General features: G+C 48.1%; 1 protein-coding gene across 6 annotated transcripts in view; it reads left to right on the plus strand.

Annotated features, from left to right (window-relative positions):
* Nucleotides 1-1,435: 1,435 nt before the first annotated feature.
* The window catches only part of ATP8A1 (ATPase phospholipid transporting 8A1), a 223,950-nt gene continuing 206,762 nt past the window's right edge, over nt 1,436-18,623 (plus strand). For 4 of the 6 annotated variants that reach the window (XM_072749097.1, XM_072749099.1, XM_072749096.1 and 1 more), the window contains exon 1: nt 1,436-1,751. In XM_072749097.1, the coding sequence (XP_072605198.1) occupies nt 1,451-1,751 (301 nt within the window). In that variant the 5' untranslated portion in view covers nt 1,436-1,450. The remainder of the gene's footprint in view (nt 1,752-18,623) is intronic. The other 2 variants (XM_072749100.1, XM_072749101.1) reach the window with 1 other exon arrangement.

Raw genomic sequence — 18,623 nt, forward strand, 5'->3', positions numbered from 1 at the left:
TTCTAATCCCAGCCTCTGAATCAGGGCCAGGTGGAGTGGGCTCTTCATAAATATGCATTGACCGCCTGCCGGGAGTATTAATGTGGGCAGGCCCTGATGAGCTAACTTACCTGCGGAGGCAAAGGAAATGCCGCAAGCGGGGAGAGGATGCTATTAGATTTCAATTTTTTCTTGAGGCTTGGGAATAATCACTTATCCCTGTGGTCAAACCTCGAGAGATCTTTCCCTTCAGGATCTGCAAGCGGTTCACATAAAAGGCCTCCGTGTAGGTAAGGCCTCCCTGCCACTGGGTGCTGGGGGAAGAGCAAAGGTGAGGGGAGAGGCTGAGCGCTTCTGATCTGTTCCTTCTTGCCATTTCAGCAGCTCCAGAACGCACAGAAAACCTCACATCCTAACTCGACGATAAAACCGGTTACAGGAAAAAAAAAAAAAGTCCTTGCTTCAATGACTCGTTAGCGTAGCCCTCAGCGTGTAAAGTACAAGGTAGTGAGGTCACAGTGATCGCTAGGACCGGAAGCACGTTGAGATGTACTATTCTTGGGTTTCCTAGCAGGACACTCACCCCCTTCGGGTCCCCACTGCCTGCAGGTTTGACTGAAGTAAAAACCCCAAACAACAAAATAGTGATTTTTGAATTATCTGGCCCAATAGTTGAATTTGTTGCACCTCCCGAGCTTTCTGGGGCGGCACAGAGCGCAGCGGGAGGAGGGAGGAGCGTCAGGTCAGCTCCGTGGGGGTGGAGGTGGGGAGAGAGTGGGGGTGGGAGTGGTGGGGGTGGGGGTGAGGGGGTGGTGGGGTGGAGGTGGGGAGAGGGTAGGGGTGGAAGTGAGGGAGGGGGTGGTAAGGGTGGGGGTGACAGTGGGAGTGATGGTGGTGGAGGTGGAGGTGGAGGTGGGAGAGGGTGGGGTGGGGTTGCAGGTGGTGGTGGTGAGGCTGAGAGGGTAGTGAAGGTAGAGGTGACTGTGGGTGGGGGTGGGGGTGAGGGGTGGGGGTGAGGGGTGGGGGTGCAGGTGGTGGGGGGTGTTGAGGGGGTGGTGGGGGTGGGGGTGCAGGTGGTTGGTGGTGAGGGCAACGGGATGGTGGAGGTCGGGGTGCAGGTGGGGTTGGCGGTGAGGGCGGTGGGGGTGGGGTGCAAGTGGTGGTGGTGGGGTGAGGGCGGCGGGGGTGGTGGGGGTGCAGGTGCAGGCGGGGGTGCGTGTGGGGGTGGGGGTGAGGTCGGCGGGGGCCTGGTGGGGGTGGTGGGGTGAGGGCGGCTGGGGGTGGTGGGGGTGCAGGTGCAGGCGGGGGTGCAGGTGGGGTGCGGGGTCCGTCCTCAGAGCCCGTCGCTGGGCCCGGGACCGAGGCGGGGGGGTGGGGGGGCGGCCACCTCGCGGCTCCTCCCCGGCGCGCGGCGGGGTCGGGACGGCGGACTGGAGGCGCGCAGGGAGCCGGGGCGGGGCTCCCCCGCAGGATGGTACAGTCCGCGGCGGGGGCGGGCCTCCGGGGCCTCCCGCCCGCCCCGCGCGGCCGCAGGAGCCGAGAGCGCGCGCGGCGGCCCCTCCTCCCCGCGGCGGCCCCTCCCCTCCCCCTCCCTCCTCCCCTCCCCCGCCCCTGCGCCGCTGCGGGCCGGGCCGCCTCTCCCGCGGAGCGCTCGCCGGCCGCCCAGTGCCTGGTGCCCGCGGGGAGGACGCGGAGCCGGCAGGTGCGGGGCCCGGGGGCCGCGATGCCCACCATGCGGAGGACCGTGTCGGAGATCCGCTCGCGCGCCGAGGGTGAGTGGCCGCCGCCGCAGGGGGGTGCGGGGGGCTGCGGGGGCAGCGGGGGCTGCGGGGGCAGCGGGGGCAGCGGGGGGCTGCGGGGACTGCGGGGGCTGCGGGGGGCTGCGTCCCCTCCGGCCCGGGCCCGCCGAGCGCGCGCTCTGCCCACCCGGCTCCCCGGCCGCGCACAGGCCTCCCGTCCCCCACCGGGCTGCCTCCCCCGCGGATCCCCGGCGCCCCCCCCCCCCCCGCACCCGCACCCGCACCCGGCTGCTCGCAGCCCCGCCGCAGGCCCCGGGTGCGGACCCCCGCAGCCGCCCGCCCCTGGGGCGCAGGACCCCCCGCAGCCGCTGGTCCCTTGGGGCGCAGGACCCCCCCGCAGCCGCCCGCCCCTGGGGCGCAGGACCCCCCGCAGCCGCTGGTCCCTTGGGGTGCAGGACCCCCCGCAGCCTCTCGCCCCTGGGGCGCAGGACCCCCCCGCAGCCTCTCGCCCCTTGGTGCGCAGGACCCCCCCGCAGCCGCTTGGTGCGCAGGACCCCCCGCAGCCTCTCGCCCCTGGGGCGCAGGACCCCCCCGCAGCCGCCCTCCCCGGGGGCGCAGGACCCCCCCCCCGCAGCCTCTCGCCCCTGGGGCGCAGGACCCCCCCGCAGCCTCTCGCCCCTGGGGCGCAGGACCCCCCCGCAGCCGCCCTCCCCGGGGACGCAGGACCCCCCCCCCCCCCCGCGCTGGTGCCCCGCGAGCTCCGCGCTGCACCCTCCGCAGCTCCCGCCGCAGCCGCCACCTGCTGCCCTCCCGACCCGCCGCGCTCCCGCCTCCCGCAGGTGGGAGCTGGGCCTTCGCCGCCAGCTGTGGGACGGCTGCACCTGTCAGCGCCGCGCAACAGATGTCCGGGTGCAGCGGCGGCTTCGGGGCGGAGACACCCCGGCCGCTCCGGGTGCAGCGGCGGCTTCGGGGCGGAGACACCCCGGCCGCTCCGCTCCTCCGAGGGCCCCTCGGAAAGCTTCCCCGGTTTTGCTGAGGGCACAGCCTGGGCTTGGGCTGTACGAATCCAGAGTTTTGTGTTCTTGGTTTTCTGTCCCATAAAGCAGTAGCCGAACCCTGCGGAGGCTGGAAGGGCACACCTGTGTCTGAGAACTGGTCTACCTTGGTCCCACCCCGCTCCCCCCTTTCATGCGAGGCAGGTGGTAAAGTGGATTTTAGAAAAAAAAAAATTAGATACTGCAGGAGACTAGGACTCCAGGGCTTGAGACAAGCCATTTTACTCTTTTTTCCCTCCGTAGAACCTTCGCATCAAAAAATGGGGGCCTTGAGTTCTAATAGGTATGGTTCACGGATCACAGTGCTTAGGCGATGCTAAATGAACATGCCCTGAGTGGGTGGCCACGCAGGAATCACACCTGACCTGTGTTCCTGCACTGCAATTTAGTACATACCTCTTGCTTTTGTGCTGTAGTGAAAAAGGCATACAAGAGGTTACAGCTTTAGACACAAGAGTGAACAAATGATAGTGTTATTTTTTAAAAGTACACAGGACACAATTTAGTCTCTTCTGTTTCATGCCTCTGAGTGAAATGCATGAATTTGCTAACCGCTGTCCCAGTAAACCTTATAGATAACATACAGCGGTGATAATCAGGATTGTTTTTTTTTCCCCCCCGCCAAACAGCAGCCATTGATGAATCATCTATTGTGGGAAATGAGAAAAAAGAGAAAGGACCAGAAAACAATGCAAAACCTGTGGCATGTGAGAGGATTTTATTAGTATTAAAAGGCTGCAGTATGGTTTTTGATTGTTCTGTGTATTTCTCAAAGCATTTTTTAATTTTTTTTTCCCTCTGGGGTTGTCTAGTGGAATCTGACGACCCTCCTGGAGGTGAGTGAAGGTGGTCTCATCAGATAGTTGAAGAAACTGTGGCCCAGGTGGTGGAGGCACTTGCCCAAGGTCAAGTAGCTTAGTTCAGTGACACATTTGGGTCTAGAGACCTGGAAAACTAAGGACTGTGTTTTTATTCTCGTCTTTGTATTCGCTGTACGACCAGCACGGTGTCAGGGCCATAGCGGAGTTCGGTGAATGACCCTTCCCTCCCATAGTGGTTGGTTTCAGTTTATTATGTGCTCCGGATTTTGCCCAGGACTTTGTGAGGACAGCGTAGATAATGACACTGTGGGCTGGAGATGTGGCTCACTGCCCGCCCTGCCCACACTTTTCTTTCCTAGGGAATATTCTCCTTTGGCAGCTCCTGCTGCCTAAAGGGCCTTGTGCTGAACTGCAAGCCCTTTGGCCCAGCCGGTTGGACTGGGATGGGCTCATGACTCATGACTCCGGGGCAGACAATCCATAGGTGGCGCAGACACTTGTAACCTTGTTGTTTGGCTCAAAAAGATTCTTTGTGGTTGTTTCTCTTGTGGGAAGAGTTAAGCCTCTCCATGGAGGGGGAAAATTGAAACAGAAAGGGGCAGAGGTGACTAGGCCAGTAGAGGAGAGGACTGTCGTGTGAATTCTGCTGACCGGAGGACGCAGGAACCACGGTGAACAGAGAAAAAATAGGAGAGAGAAAGGATTGAATGGAGAGAATGGGGCCGACACGCAGATGCTGAGAAGGGATAGCCCGACCCTGGAAATCCTTCCTCCCGGAGTTTTCTAGTCCCTGTTCCCAAGTACTGTTAGAATAAGCTCTTTTTTTTTTCCTTCAAGTGACTTGAATGGGCTTCTGTTACCTGAATCCAGATGGGCCACACGCGTGGCTGTCCTCTGTGCAAGTTATTTACATCCAGATTGGAGCGAAAGAACTTACGTGAAATAAAGAATAAATAGTCTAAGGGGAGCTGTTATTAGTAGAACATTGTGCTTGCTGTGGGTGACATAGGTCCCACTGGAGGTCAGGACATGGAGCGTGAAGCCTGCCCAGTGAACGCTTCATTGAGGAATAATTGGAGATGAGCACTTCCCAAACTTTAAAGTGCACACGAATCATCTGGGGATCTTGTTAGGTACAGATCCTAAATCTAGGTCTGGTGTAGGGCTGCAGTTGTTGCATTTCTGACAAACAGATAATGCTCCATGGCCCTGCCTTCAGGTCTGAGTAGCAAGATTCCAAAGGAGTTTGCTTTTTTTTTTTTTTCCCCTATAGTTGGGAGGGTATTGAAGGTAGTAGAGAGTAACTGGTTGAAAAAAATGGTGAACAACGTGGCTTGAGAGATCTTAAGGAAATTGGCCAGGGGCGGAGGGATACTTGGAAGGAGTAGGATATAAATTTGGATAGGTAAGTTCCTGCTAGATAACGGGGCATTTCAAATGCCAAAAGGTGCCTTTTAGACACAGAATCAAGTATTTGAGGATCTTAGAGTTTATCTAACCTATTTCTCATTTGAGCATGATGCCCACGCTTGCTATCTAACAGGGCCAGTTAGGAGCCGAATCATCACAGGAGAATGACGTCCCTAAAGAAGTGTCTTAGAGGGCTACTCGGGAAGCATGTCGGGTGGTTTGGACAGAGTGGCACTGTAGACAGCCTCTATCATTCAAAGAAAAGAAAAGAAAAGTCTAGTAATGACAAAGGCCAGGAGTAGCTTTGGAGTGGAGCTGGAGCAGTGTGAACGGGAAGGGAAGAATCAAAGATATTTCTAAGTAAAACGAACTCGTTTAGCAGATCTCTGTTGACCTCCTAGAAGTACTGTTTCTGGCACTTGGGATACATCAGTGAGCGGAATAGGGGAAAAGCCCTTCCCTGGAAGTGCTTACATTGTACTGAGGCAAGAGACCAGATACACACGATACGATATGTAGTAAGTACCCTGGGAAATACAACCAGCAGGTAAGATGCGTAAAGTTGGAGAATGGATTGCGATTTTAAATAGGTTGCTTAGGTGGGCCTTCACTGAAAAGGTGACATGGAGGAAATGAAGGAGTTAGCCTTGTGGAGATCCAGGAAAAGAGTGTTCCAGGCAGAGGGAACAGTCACAGCAGAGGTCTCCGAGGCAGGAGGGGCAGGAGGGTAAAAGGAATCCTATGGGGGAGGAGGTCGTAGGAATCCTAGGAAAGGAGGTCGCAAAGGTCACATCGTAAGACTGAGGCAATACAGGGCAGGAGAGAAATGGATTAAAGTGAAAGGAAGTTCTCAAGCGGTAATTTTGAATTTTAATGTTTATGGGATCTCAGATATGTCATTAAAACTGCAATTTCCTGGGTTACGCATGAAGATTTTCTTCAGCAGATCTGTAATACAACTGAGAATCTGCGTGCTTCGCCAGGATGTTCTGATGTAGGCAAAACGCACCTTGAGGAACTCTGCTTTAGTCTTAAGCCTGATGGGAGAAAAAGAATCTATTAAAAAAATAAGGAAATTGAGAAGGAGGGTCAATACTAAAAGAAGCAGTAACTGTGCGATACACAAAGGAACATGTTTTGAAGATACTTAGAACTGGTGGTTAGATGTGGGCAAAATCAAAGGAGGCGGGGGGGGGGGGGGGGGGGGGGGGGAGGGAGGAGGTCTTGAGTTCAAGGGTAATAGTGAAAACCCGGATAGTAGATAAATTTTCCAGAAAGCAAAACAGAATAAAGCAGAAAGCTAAGACGTTCTGAAGGATTTCTGCACTTTTACCTCCAGTTAAATCAAATGGGTCTCTGAATACAACATCAGGAGCGAAAGAAACAGGGACTGAAGTTATGGTGGTTTCCACAAAATTTTCTCACTCTTGTACAACTAGTATGGAGGTAGGCGGTGCAGGTCAGCTCGGGGGGACCTGGAGTCAGGAGCGGCATGTTCTTTATGCCTTTCAGCCTCACCATCTTCCATGAAGTCGTAGCATAGTTGCTGGGGTTCCAGCCATCGTGGTAAAGTTTCAGGTAGGGATGGGGAAAACAAAACAAAACAAAACAAAACAAAAAAACAACAGAAAGATGAAAGACCAAAGGATATTCCTTGAAGTGCCACACAAAGACTTCTCCTGATTTTACTTTGGCTTCCGTCTGCAAGGGAAGCTGGGAAGCGTGGTTTTCTGGCTGGGCCCATTACTCAGGGTTTTAGCACTAAAGGGAAAAAGGAGGAATAGCCGGTGGGGGGAGGGGGAGGCAGCTAACAGGTCCCGTCACCTTCAGGTATTCAGATTGTGCAAGGCTCCGGCTTGAAATGAAGGAATGTTCTAGAGCTTACAATTTACTAAATGATTCACAAAATCATTACAATATTCAAAACTAAGGAAGTATATGCATACACACGTGTGTGTCCAATAGTTTGCATTTCCTTCTGCTGAATGTGATCGTGCTAAAATGTAAGACGTTTCATTTGGTTGTATAAATCATGTGCTAACTGACAAATCTGGTTGTTTTAGGCATTGTTTTCCTAAACCAGTCTGCCTAGATGACAATTTTAAAACGTTTGCGATTTTATAGAATGTCGTGTTTTATTTACTTAAAAGGTAACAAAAGGAGCATTCAAGTAGTTTCTGTAAGAATTGTTAAAGGGAAATTTGGGGGAGGAAGTTTCATTTGTCTAGGTGAAGGATGACTATGGTTATTTGTTCCCTTGAACAGGCATGTGTTGTTTGCCTGCTGCGTGCCAGCTGGTTGGGTGATGGGACGCAAAGGTGTGAAGGAGGGAGATCCCAAAGGTGTGAAGGAGGGAGATCCCAAAGGAGTGAAGGAGGGAGATCCCAAAGGAGTGAAGGAAGGAGATCCCAAAGGAGTGAAGGAAGAAAATCCCAAAGGAGTGAAGGAAGGAGATCCCAAAGGAGTGAAGGAAGGAGATCCCAAAGGAATGAAGGAAGGAGATCCCAAAGGAAGCCTGGGGATGGATTAGAGATTGAGAACTGGCCCGGCATCGGGAGAGAGAGGGTGCACGGGTGTAGGTAGTGATGCCTCGCGGGATCCAGATCTGAGCATCCCCAATCCACATCTGCTTGGTGTGATTGTGGAGATACCTAGTGGGGCACCACCAGAGGGTTTCAGGGTTCTCTCATCTGTAGCCCATCACTCACGTTTTCATTTGTATTATTTCAAAAGCGGAATTGAATCACGGGCCTACTTTACGACCGAGGGAACGGTTGCACGCTCAGAGTACACTTGTGCAGTTGGTGAGATGTTTGCTGCCTGCGTTTGTCTCCACTGCGTTTCATGAGAACGTAGATGTTGTAGAGGCAACGTTTCACTCTTCACGACTCACCGGAGCCCACGGCTTCCAAAGCTGCTCCTCCGTGGATTGTGAGCTCCCCAAACTAGAGGCAGGGAGTTTTGTCTATTTTGTTTGCTGATACGTGGCTGGCACGGAGAACGGAGAATGTTGCCCGGGGTGTAGTAGCAGCTCAGATGCTGTTGAGGGGATAAAGGAATCTTGTGATCCGGGCGTAAGATGATCCAGAGATGCCTGAGTCCGGCCTACTTGACACCCTCCTCCTGGGGCCCAAGCACCACAGCGGGAGCGGTTTACAAAGACAAAAAACAGACGGTGTGCACTGAGTGATCTGTGGCCCTCCATGGTTGTTCGTCACACGAATGATAACTCTGAACTTTGTTTTTAATGGAAGAGCTTAGTGTTGTTCTCTTGATCGTAGAAGCGTAACACTTGCTCGTTGGAAAAAACGCACACGGCACCAGGTGTCAAGAAGACAGTAAAAAATCACCCCAAACTATGCCACCCAAATATGACTACTGTTCACATTTTAGCGTATATCCTTTCCAGCTATTTTCCAGGATAGGAGAAATAAGTGTGTTAAGAGAGATGAGATCATACTTGACATTATTTTTTATCTTTTTTTTTTCATCCTTGGCTATCAAATAGTAAACTGCATGAAGGATAGAATTTTTACCTATTGTCACCATTTATATCCTCTAGAACTGAGCCTGGAACTTAGAAGGGGCACTCGGTACTGTTTGTTGAATCCATATATAGATCATTAATTTTATGAAAGCTTGGCATTTCTTCTGTGACATTTAGGGTGTTTAGGTCATTTCCAGTTTCTTTTTTTTTTTTTTAAGATTTTATTTATTAATGAGAGACACAGAGAGAGAGAGAGAGAGAGAGAGAGAGGCAGAAACACAGGCAGGGGGAGAAGCAGGGAGCCTGATATAGGACTCGATCCCGGGACTCCAGGACCATGCCCTGGGCCGAAGGCAGGCGCTAAAATCCCATGAGTTTAAAACTTTCAATCCCATAAAACATCTAGTTTATGTAATATAATACTCAATTTAAAAAAAAGTTGTTTTGACACATGGTTGACACACAGTGAGTGTCACATTAGTTTCAGGTGGCATCGCAGTGATGCAGCTTCTCTCTACATTATGCTCTGCTGGCCGCAAGCGTGGCTGCCGCCTGCCTCCATACGATTCCCTTACAACACAGTTGACCGTATTCTCTAGGCTGTGCCCTTCATCTCTGTGATTTATTTATTCCATAACTGGAAGCCTGAATCTCCCACTCCCCTTCACCCATTTTGCCCATTCTCCCCCACCCCCCTCCCCATCCCCTGTTCTCTGTACTGGCGAGTCTGTTTCTGTTTTTTGTTTCTAATTTGTTTATTAGATTCCACATATAAGTGAAATTGTATGTTATTTGTCTTTCTCTCTCTCTCTTTTTTACTCAGCATAATACCCCATAGGTCCGTCCATATTGTCTCAAATGGCAAGATCGCATCCTTCTTTTTTTATTTTATTTTATTTTATTTTATTTTATTTTATTTTAATTTTATTTTATTTTTTATTTTATTTTATTTTATTTTATTTTATTTTATTTATTTTATTTATTATTTTATTTTTTATTTTATTTTTTGCATCCTTCTTTGTGGCTGAGTAATATCCTGTGTGTGTGTGTACACATGTGTATGTATGTGCACTCATGCACACGTGTCACATCTTCTTTATCCATTAATCTATCAGTGGGTGCTTGGGCTCTTTCTAGATCTTGGTTATTGTAAACAATGCTGCAATAAACATAAGGGTGGGGGATCCCTGGGTGGCTCAGCGGTTTAGCACCTGCCTTCGGCCCAGGGCGTGATCCTGGAGTCCCGGGATCGAGTCCCACGCCAGGCTCCCTGCATGGAGCCTGCTTCTCCCTCTGCCTGTGTCTCTGCCTCTCTGTCTCTCTTTCTGTATCTGTCTCTCATGAATAAATACAATCTTAAAAAAAATTAAAAATAAATAAACATAGGGATGCATGCATATTTTCAAATTAGTGTTTTCTTTTTCTTTGGGTAAGTACCCAGTGGTAGTATTACTGGGTCACAGGGTATTTCTATTTTTAATTTTTTTTTTTTTTTGAGAAACCTCCATATTGTTTTCCACAGTGGCTACACTGATGTACAGTCTCTGTAACAGTGCATGAGGGTTCCTTTTTCTTCACATCCTCACCAATCCTTACTGCTTCTTGTCTTTTCAAGAATAGTCATTCTGACAGGTGTCAGGTCATAGTGCATGGTGGTTTGATTTGCATTATCCTGATGATTAGTGATTTTGAGCTATTCTCATTGCATCTCTTGGTCTTCTGTATGTCTTCTTTGGAAAAATATCAATTCAGGTCCTCTGCTCATTTTTAATCGGGTTATTTGTTTTCTTAGTATGGTGTTGTGTAAGTTCTTTATATATGTTGGATATTAACCCTAGTCGGATATGTCATTTGCAAATATCTTCTCCCATTCACTGGGTTTCCTTTCCATTTTGTTGATGGCTTTCTTCACTGTGCAAATCTTTTTATTTTGGTGTTTTCCCAGCAGCTTACTTTTGCTTTTACTTCTCTTGCCTCAGGAGACATAGCTAGAAAAAAGTTGCGAAGGCTGATGTCCAGGAGATTACCACCTATATTTTCTTTAAGGAGTTCTCACACATATTTATTGTTTCAAATCTAGTTTTAGTTTATTTTTGCGTCTGATGTAAGAAAGTGGTTTAGTTTCATTCTTTTGCATGTGGCTGTCTCGTTTCCCAGCACCATTTATTGAAAAGGCTGTATTTTCCCCACTTATATTCTTGCCCCTTATGTTGTAGATCAATTAACCATACAAGTGTAGGCTTATTTCTAGGCTCTCCACCCTGTTCCATTGATCTCTGTATTTTTGTGCTGGTGCCATGCTGTTTTGATTACTATACCTTAGTACTATGGCTTGAAGTCTAGGATTGTGATACCTCCTGCTTTATTCTTCTTTTCAAGATTACTGTGGCCTTCAGAGTCCTTTATGGTTCCATACGAATTTTAGGATCCTTTGTTCTAGTTCTATGAAAAATGCCAGTGGTATTTCGCTAGGCATTGCATTGAAAATGTAGATTGCATTGAGTCGTATGGGCTTTTAAAAATATTCTTCCGATCGAGGAGCATAGTATATCTTTCCATATGTGGCATCTTCAATTTCTTTCATCGAAATTTTAGTGTTCAGAGTACAGATCTTTTACTTCCTTACATTTATTTCTAGGTATTTGGGGAGAGGCTCCATCACAAATAGAACTGTTTTAATTTCTCTTTCTGTTAGTTTATTAGTGTATAGAAATGCAACAGATTTCTGTGTATTTTGTATCCTACAATCCTACAACTTTACTCGTTTCATTTATTCCAGTAGTTTCTTGGTGGTCTTTAGGGTGTGTGTGTGTGTAGCATGTGTGTAAGCACGTGCATATATACTACATATATGCATATGTGTGTGTATATATATATGTATATACTATCATATAGTCTGCAAATAGTTTTACTTTTTACCAATTTGGATGCCTTTTATTTAATTTTCTTGTGTGATTGCCATGACCAGGACTTCCAGTATGCTACTGAGTAAAAGTGACAAGAGTGGACATACTTGTCTTGTTCCTGATCTGAGAGGAAAAGCTTTCAGCTTTTCCCTATGGAGATGTTAGCTGTGGATTTGTCATACATGACTTTTATGATGTTTCTTCTAAATCCACTTCGCTAAGAGTTTTTATCACGAATGGATGTTGAATTTTGTCAGACGCTTTTTCTGCATCTATTGAGATGATGATATGGGTTTTATCCTTTCCTTCATTTTGTTAATGGGATGCATCATGTTGAATGATTTATGGATATTGAGCTCTTCTTGCATCCCTGGGATAAATATCACTTGATCACGGTAAACGATTCTTTTAATGTATTGTATTTTTTTTAAGATTTGTTTTTATTTATTTATGATAGACAGAGAGAGAGAGAGAGAGAGAGAGAGAGAGAGAGAGACAGGCAGAGGGAGAAGCAGGCTCCAGGCCGGAGCCCGATGCGGAACTGCATCCCGGGACTCCAGGATCACGCCCTGGACCAAAGGCAGGCGCGAAACCGCTGAACCACCCAGGGATCCCCCTTTTAATGTATTGTTGAATGTGGCTTGCAAACATTTTGTCGAGGATATTTGCATCTATGTTCATCAGAGATGTGGACCTGCAGTTTTCATCTTTTTGTAGAGTCTTTGTCTGGTTTGGGTATAAAGGTAATGCTGGCCTTGGAGAATGAATTTGGAAGCTTTTCTTTCTCTTCTATTTTTTTTTTTTTAATAGTTTGAGAATAGGTGTTGACTCTCCTTTAAGTGTTTGGTAAAATTTGCCTGTGAATCCTTTAGGTCCTAGATTTTTGTTTGTCAGGAGATTTTTGATTACCAGTTCAATTTCATTATTAGTAATAAGTGTGTTCAGATTTTCTGTTTCTTCTTGATTCAGGTTTGGAAGATTACATGTTTTTAGGAATTACCCATTCTTCTAGGTTGTCCAATTTGTTGGCATGTAACTTTTTGTAGTAGTCTCTTATTTGTATTTCTGTGATGTTGGTTATTTTCTTTCATTTCTGATTTTGAGTCCTCTCTTGATGAGTCTGGCTAAAGATTTATCAATTTTGTGTATCTTTTCAAAGAACCATCTCAGTTTCATTGAAGTAGGAGACCCAAAAAATTAGGAAAAACTCATTTATTTTTCACTCTGATCTTTATTATTTCCTTTCTTCTAACTTTGGGCTTTATTTGTTTTTTTTTTTTTTTTTCTGATTTCTTTAGGTATACAGTTAGATTGCGTATTTGAGGTTTTTCTTATTTCTTGAAGTAAGCATGTAACATTTTAAACTTCCCTCTAACAACTGCTTTTGCTGAGTTCCAAAGTTTGGGGACTATTGCATTTTCACTTTCATTTGTCTCCGTGTATTTTTTTTTTTCTCTTTGATTCCTTCACTGACATATCGGTTATTTAGTAACCTATTATTTATCCTTCTCTAGTTTGCATTTTTTCCCCAAATTTTTTCTTGTAATTGATTTCTGGTTTCATGCTGTTGCGGTCAGAAAAGATGCTCGATCTGATTTCAGTGTCTTGGAGAACGTTCCACGTGCACTTAAAAGAATGTATATTCTGTTTGTGAATGGAATGTTCTGTGTCTATCTGTTAAGTCCATCTGGTTTAATGTGTCATTCAAAGCCGTGGTTTCCTTATTGATTTTCTTGTCTGGATGATATATCCATTGATGTAAACGCGGTGTTAAACTCCCCTACGATTATTGTATGGCCGTCAATCTCTCCCTTTATGCTTGTCAATATTTGCTTTATGTATTAAGCTGTTCTTATACTGGGTGCATAGATGCTTACAAGTGTTATATCCTCCTGTTTGTTTCCTTTATCATTATGTATGCCCTTCTTTGCCTCTTGTTAGTCTTTGTTTTAATGTCTATCTTGTCTCCCATAAGTATTGTTTTTGTTTGTTTGTTTTCCTTCCAATGCATGAACTATCCCTTCCCTTTAGTCTGTTTGTGTTTTAGGCCTGAAGTGAATCTTTTGTATGTAGCATATATGTTGGTCTTTTTTTTTTTTTTTATCCATTCCACCACCCTTTTTCTTTTGATTGGAGCATATAGACCATTTACACTTAAAGAATTATTATTATTATTTTTTACACTTAAAGTAATTATTGTTAGGTGTCTACATATTGCCATTTTGTTAATTGTTTTCTGGTTATCTTTATAGTTTTTTCTCTGTTCCTTTCTTGTCTTGCTGTCTCTCCTTGTGGTTGATGACTTTCTTTATTGTTATGCTTAGCTTCCTTTTTCTCTTTTTGTGTGCGTGTATCGGTTATAGGTTTTCGGTTTCAGTTACCATGGGGTTCATATGTAACATTCTAGGGAGATAGCAGAGTATGTTAGGTTGGTGGTTACTCACGTGTGAACATATTCTGAAAGAACTTCACTTTTTTACTACCCTCTCCGTGTTTTATATATATGTTCTCATATTTTACCTCTTTTTTAAATTTTTTGAGTCCCCTTAACTAATCTTTCAGTTATAATCAAGTTTACTACTTTTGTCTTCTAACCTTCATTCTGGCCTTAAAAGTGATTGTTTTACTACCTTTACTGTGTCTTTGGTTTTCCCTGCAAAATATTTTCCCTCTCATAATTTTCTTCAAATTACGGCCTTCACTTTTTCACTTAAAGAAGTAAGTCCCTTTAACATGTCTAATAAGGCCAGGTTAGTGGTGATGACCTTTAACTTTGCTTAGTCCGGGAAACTCTTCATCTCTCCTTCAATTCTGAATGATAACCTTGCCATGTAGAGTATTCTTGGTTGTAGGTTTTTTCTTGTTAGCATTATGAATACATCATGCTGCTCCCTTCCAGCCTGCAAAGTTTCTGCTACCAAAAAACAAAACAAAACAAAACAAAAAACAAAACAACTGATCGCCTAATGGGGTTTCCCTTTTACCTAGTTGGCTCTCTCTTGCTTCTTTTAAGATTCTCTGGTAGGATAACTGGAGATGAAGTGGGTGTGGGCCAGGCTGGTCTAAAGGGTTCTCTGAGCAGAGGGCACCCTGTCAGGATGGGTAGAGCCCAAGGCAGGGCTGGGAGGTCTCCGGGTGCTTTGCATAGGGAGGGCCCTAGTGGCACAACTAGAGCTGAAGTGAGTGTTGGGTTGAAAGGTCCTGCAGGGCTCCATGTAGCTGGTGCCCTAGTGAGGAGCTGGAGCTGGAGCTGGAGCTGTGTAGGCCTCAAGTGTTCTGGGACGCTTTGCCCCTTTGTGTGTCCTTGGCAAGATGGCTAGAGTCGTAATGGGTGCTGTGCAGGGGTGTCCCAGCATGTACTGCATTGGGGCCCACTTTGGTGGGATGGCTTGGGGCTGGGGTCACCTAAGGGCCCATATCACTGAGGCAGCAGGCCAACCAGGGTGCCCAGACCCTGGATCTTGTCTGCCCTATCAAGATGGAGGGGGAACATGAACAGGGCTGGTGGCTGCCAGCCCCCCTACCTAGACAGAGTTCCAGCAGACCCCGCAGTGAGTGCTTGGTGGATCTAGTTGCTCTCTTCTCTGTGTCCCAGGACAGATGCGTCTGTGTACAGTCCCTCAGTACTGTAGTTGTGGTGTTGGAGGTAGGGCTTCCTGGTTGTCACCATGTCCTGCCTCTCCTGCCACCTCCCTATAGTTTATCTTTTATTGTGCAGAAGCTGTTCAGTCTCTCAGTTCCTCAGGAGGAATTGTTCCCATATGTAGATGTAGATTCACCATGTCCACAGAGGAGGTGAGTTCAGGGTCTTCCTACATTGCCCTCTAGGACCCTTCTCTGTAGCCAAGTTAATTTTTATTATGTATAACCTTCCATTTTTTTTTTGCCATTAAAATTTCTGCTTCTGTGTCATATTTCTCATTTCTAGATAATGATGATTTATCACTTGCATTTTTCTTCTAGTATTTTTAGGGTTCAATTTAAACCTGGTTACATGGGCGATTTCTGCAGGGTTTATTTTGCTGTGAGATGTGAGGTAGGGATCCAGTTTTATTTTCTCCTGAAATTATAAACCACCTGAAATAATCATCATATACTTAACACTATATTCTTCTCATATTGGTTTGAGGTTATTTCTTTTAAATAGTAAATTGACCTCTATAGTTGAGTCATTTCTGGAAGCAGTCTCTCCTCCCCCTTACTGCCACCCCCCCCCCCCCGCCTCTATTTTGGTCTGTCTTTTTTGGCCCTTAGTATCAAATGCCGTTACTGCAATTAAGAACTATCCTCAAAAAAAAAAAAAAAAAAAAAAAAACTATCCTCATAGCTATCCAACTCTCACTACTCTTTTATCTAATTTTTTCTGTTAATTTTTCATCTTTATTTTTCCTACTTGAACCAGTGAATTCATCACTCAATTAATTTAAAAATGTATTGGGATGTTTCTTGGGATTACATTAAGCTTATGAATTTGAGAGAATTGACATCTTTCATATGTTGAGTCTTTATTTTTTTTTAAAGATTTTATTTATTCATGGGAGACACAGAGGGGCAGAGACACAGGCAGATGGAGAAGCAGGCTCCCTGTGGGGAAGCCTGATGCGGGATTCGATCCCGGGACCCCAGGAGCATACCCTGGGCTGAAGGCAGATGCCCAACCACTGAGCCACCCAGGCGTCCCTCATATGTTGAGTCTTTAAAGCTTAGTTTCTTTTCTCTATTTGTTGCCATTTCTTTCCTGTGCTGGGTAGAGCTTTCTTAAGATAAATCCTTTCTACTTTAATAATTTGTTCATAGATGATTTAAATTTTAGGAAGATACTGTGGCTAGAATCCTTTCTATATTACTGTCAGCACATGTGAGTTGTTTGATTTTGATGTTGACTGTCCGTCTGCATTCTTCCCTTTTAAATAGTTATTCAGTTGATTTTCATCTTTATAAATTTTAAAATTGTGTGTCGTGCAACAGAGTATTTTTAAATGAGGTTTTCAATGCATTAGACTCGACCGGGTATATTTTGGTCATACTATTTTTTCAGCAAGATTGGTTCATTTTTATCTGCTGAAGTATTGTGGACTCTGGTTCCAACATACTACTTTTAAGGTTTCATATAGGAAGCCTTAAAACATAGCTGAGATATTACTCATGTGTTAGGAGCATAGACCAGAATTTAGACTTATTTAGACCAGTTAAATCTTTAGATGTAACTAAAGATTCCATGGACTCGGTTTACATCAAATTGCCTCAGATATTGCGATATCTGAGGGCAATACTAGGAGAACCAAAATGTGAGCTGCAAATGCTAGACACGCAGATAGTTTTAAGTTTTCTGGGAGCCACATTATAAAAATGAACAGAAACTGGTGAAAGTAATTTTAGCAATATATTGTCTTTCAACATATCCAAAGTACTATTTTATCAGATTCCTGGTATAAAAACTCAGAATGAGACCGCTTGCATGCAGTCTGGGGCAGTGCGTTTCCGACGGCTGCAGGTCCTGCATCCCCAGCACCTCTGGGTCAGGCCGGGTCCGGCTTGTGTCATCGGCTGCCACCTGCGGCTGGTGGCTGCCGCTCCGGGCCGCGTGGGGCCGGTGACCCTCCACCGCGTGCTGACGTGTTCTTCAGGATAAAACTTGATGATGGAAGGCGTGGCTCGAAGCGACATGTCAAGGCTGTCCGTGTGGCTCTGCCCTTGCCTTGGGGCCTCGGCCTTCCTCCCCGCCGCCGCGGTCGCCCTCGTGGAACCTGGCGAGGCCCACCGGGCGCCGCCTGGGACGCGGCCCTCCTGGCGCTTCAGGGCTTCACGTGGGTTCATCATGGCATGTTTGGGGCTACGGGTTTGTTTTTCTTTTTTCTTAAGTTCTCCTTTTAGGGCGACTTGGCAAGCAGAAGCCCTCCCCCCTGGCCTCCGCCAGGCCCCACGCGGCCGGTGGGCTGACGCGGGCCCTGGGATGCCACTTGCCGCCACCTGTGGGTCCGAGGGGGCGGTGGGGCCCGGCTTGCTGCTCTTCACCCCGCCTGGCGCCCGGAGCGCTGCTCTGGAGGGAGGCCCCGCGGGGCGTCTTCCCGGAGCCACCCTCGAGGATGGCCGTGTCCTGAGCCGGGCTGGCGGGGGGCGTCGAGGCAGGGACTGTCCCCGAGGAGGCCGGAGCCCCCTCCGCCTGGACCCGGCGGCCACCGTGGTGGCCGGACCTACTAGAACCCGGGACAGGCCTCGCCGGGGGAGCGGCAGGCGGGGAGGCCAGGCCGGCCAGAGGGTGCTGTAGGGACAGCGACCTCGAGCAGCGCCGGCCGCGGGGCCTCGGCCCCGGTGGCCCCACAGCCCGGTGCGCGGGTGGCCCCCTTGCCGCCGCTGCGGCCCATCTCTTCCCCGGCGCCCCCCATAGGAGATGACCTCACCCCCTGGGGCCGCGGTGGGAGTCACCGCCGCTGCTTCCCGGGGCCCGAGTGCCTGTCACAGGGCCTCGGAGCCCCTGGGCTGCGGCCCAGCCTCGCTCCCGAAGAGGACACGCTCCTCCCGGCCACAGCTTGCACGGGCGGGCTCTGCACTGGGCACCGCCGACGCCGGGCCAGGCCCCGGGCACCCTGCGGACCGCGCTCCCACCCCCACCCTTGCTCCTGGCCGGCTGTCCGGACCGGCGTGCTGCTCCCCGCTGCAGCTCTGCTTCTGGGTATACCTGTTGTCCGCGACCAGTTGTCCCGGGTCCTTTCCTCTGCCACCAGATTGTCCTCCCGATGTCTGTGACTGGTTGACCCCTTCCAGTGCCCTTCCAGTGTTAGGTTTTTTAAGCCCAGGCCGCAGCCACCCCCGACCAAAGAAGTAAAATAGATCTCTGTGGATAGGTTTTGCCCAATTTGGATACGTGCTCTCCACCTTAAGTCAAGTCCATCCCACCATCGATGCCAGGTGGTTGTCATAAATGTGCTCAGGTGGACTTACTCAACTTTTTTGACTTTATTTTCACAGTTATGAGTAACGGTCAGGGAGACGACATGAAGAAGAAGAACTGATTCTGGCTGCCGTCTTTCCTGTAAAGCGTGTCCAGTGTGGCCAGGCAGGGGGAGCCTTGGGTAATGTGGATGGTTTTAGGGCCACGTTGTGTACCTCTGGGGTGCTCAGCCCGGGTTGCACAGTGGATCAAATTGGGAACTCCTAAGTGGTACCGATACCTAGACCTATCCCAGACCCGTGCAGTCAGTCTGCCCCACTGGGCTTAGGGACCA

This window comes from Vulpes vulpes, chromosome 2 (genome assembly GCF_048418805.1).
Source record: "Vulpes vulpes isolate BD-2025 chromosome 2, VulVul3, whole genome shotgun sequence".
Classification (NCBI taxonomy): domain Eukaryota; kingdom Metazoa; phylum Chordata; class Mammalia; order Carnivora; family Canidae; genus Vulpes; species Vulpes vulpes.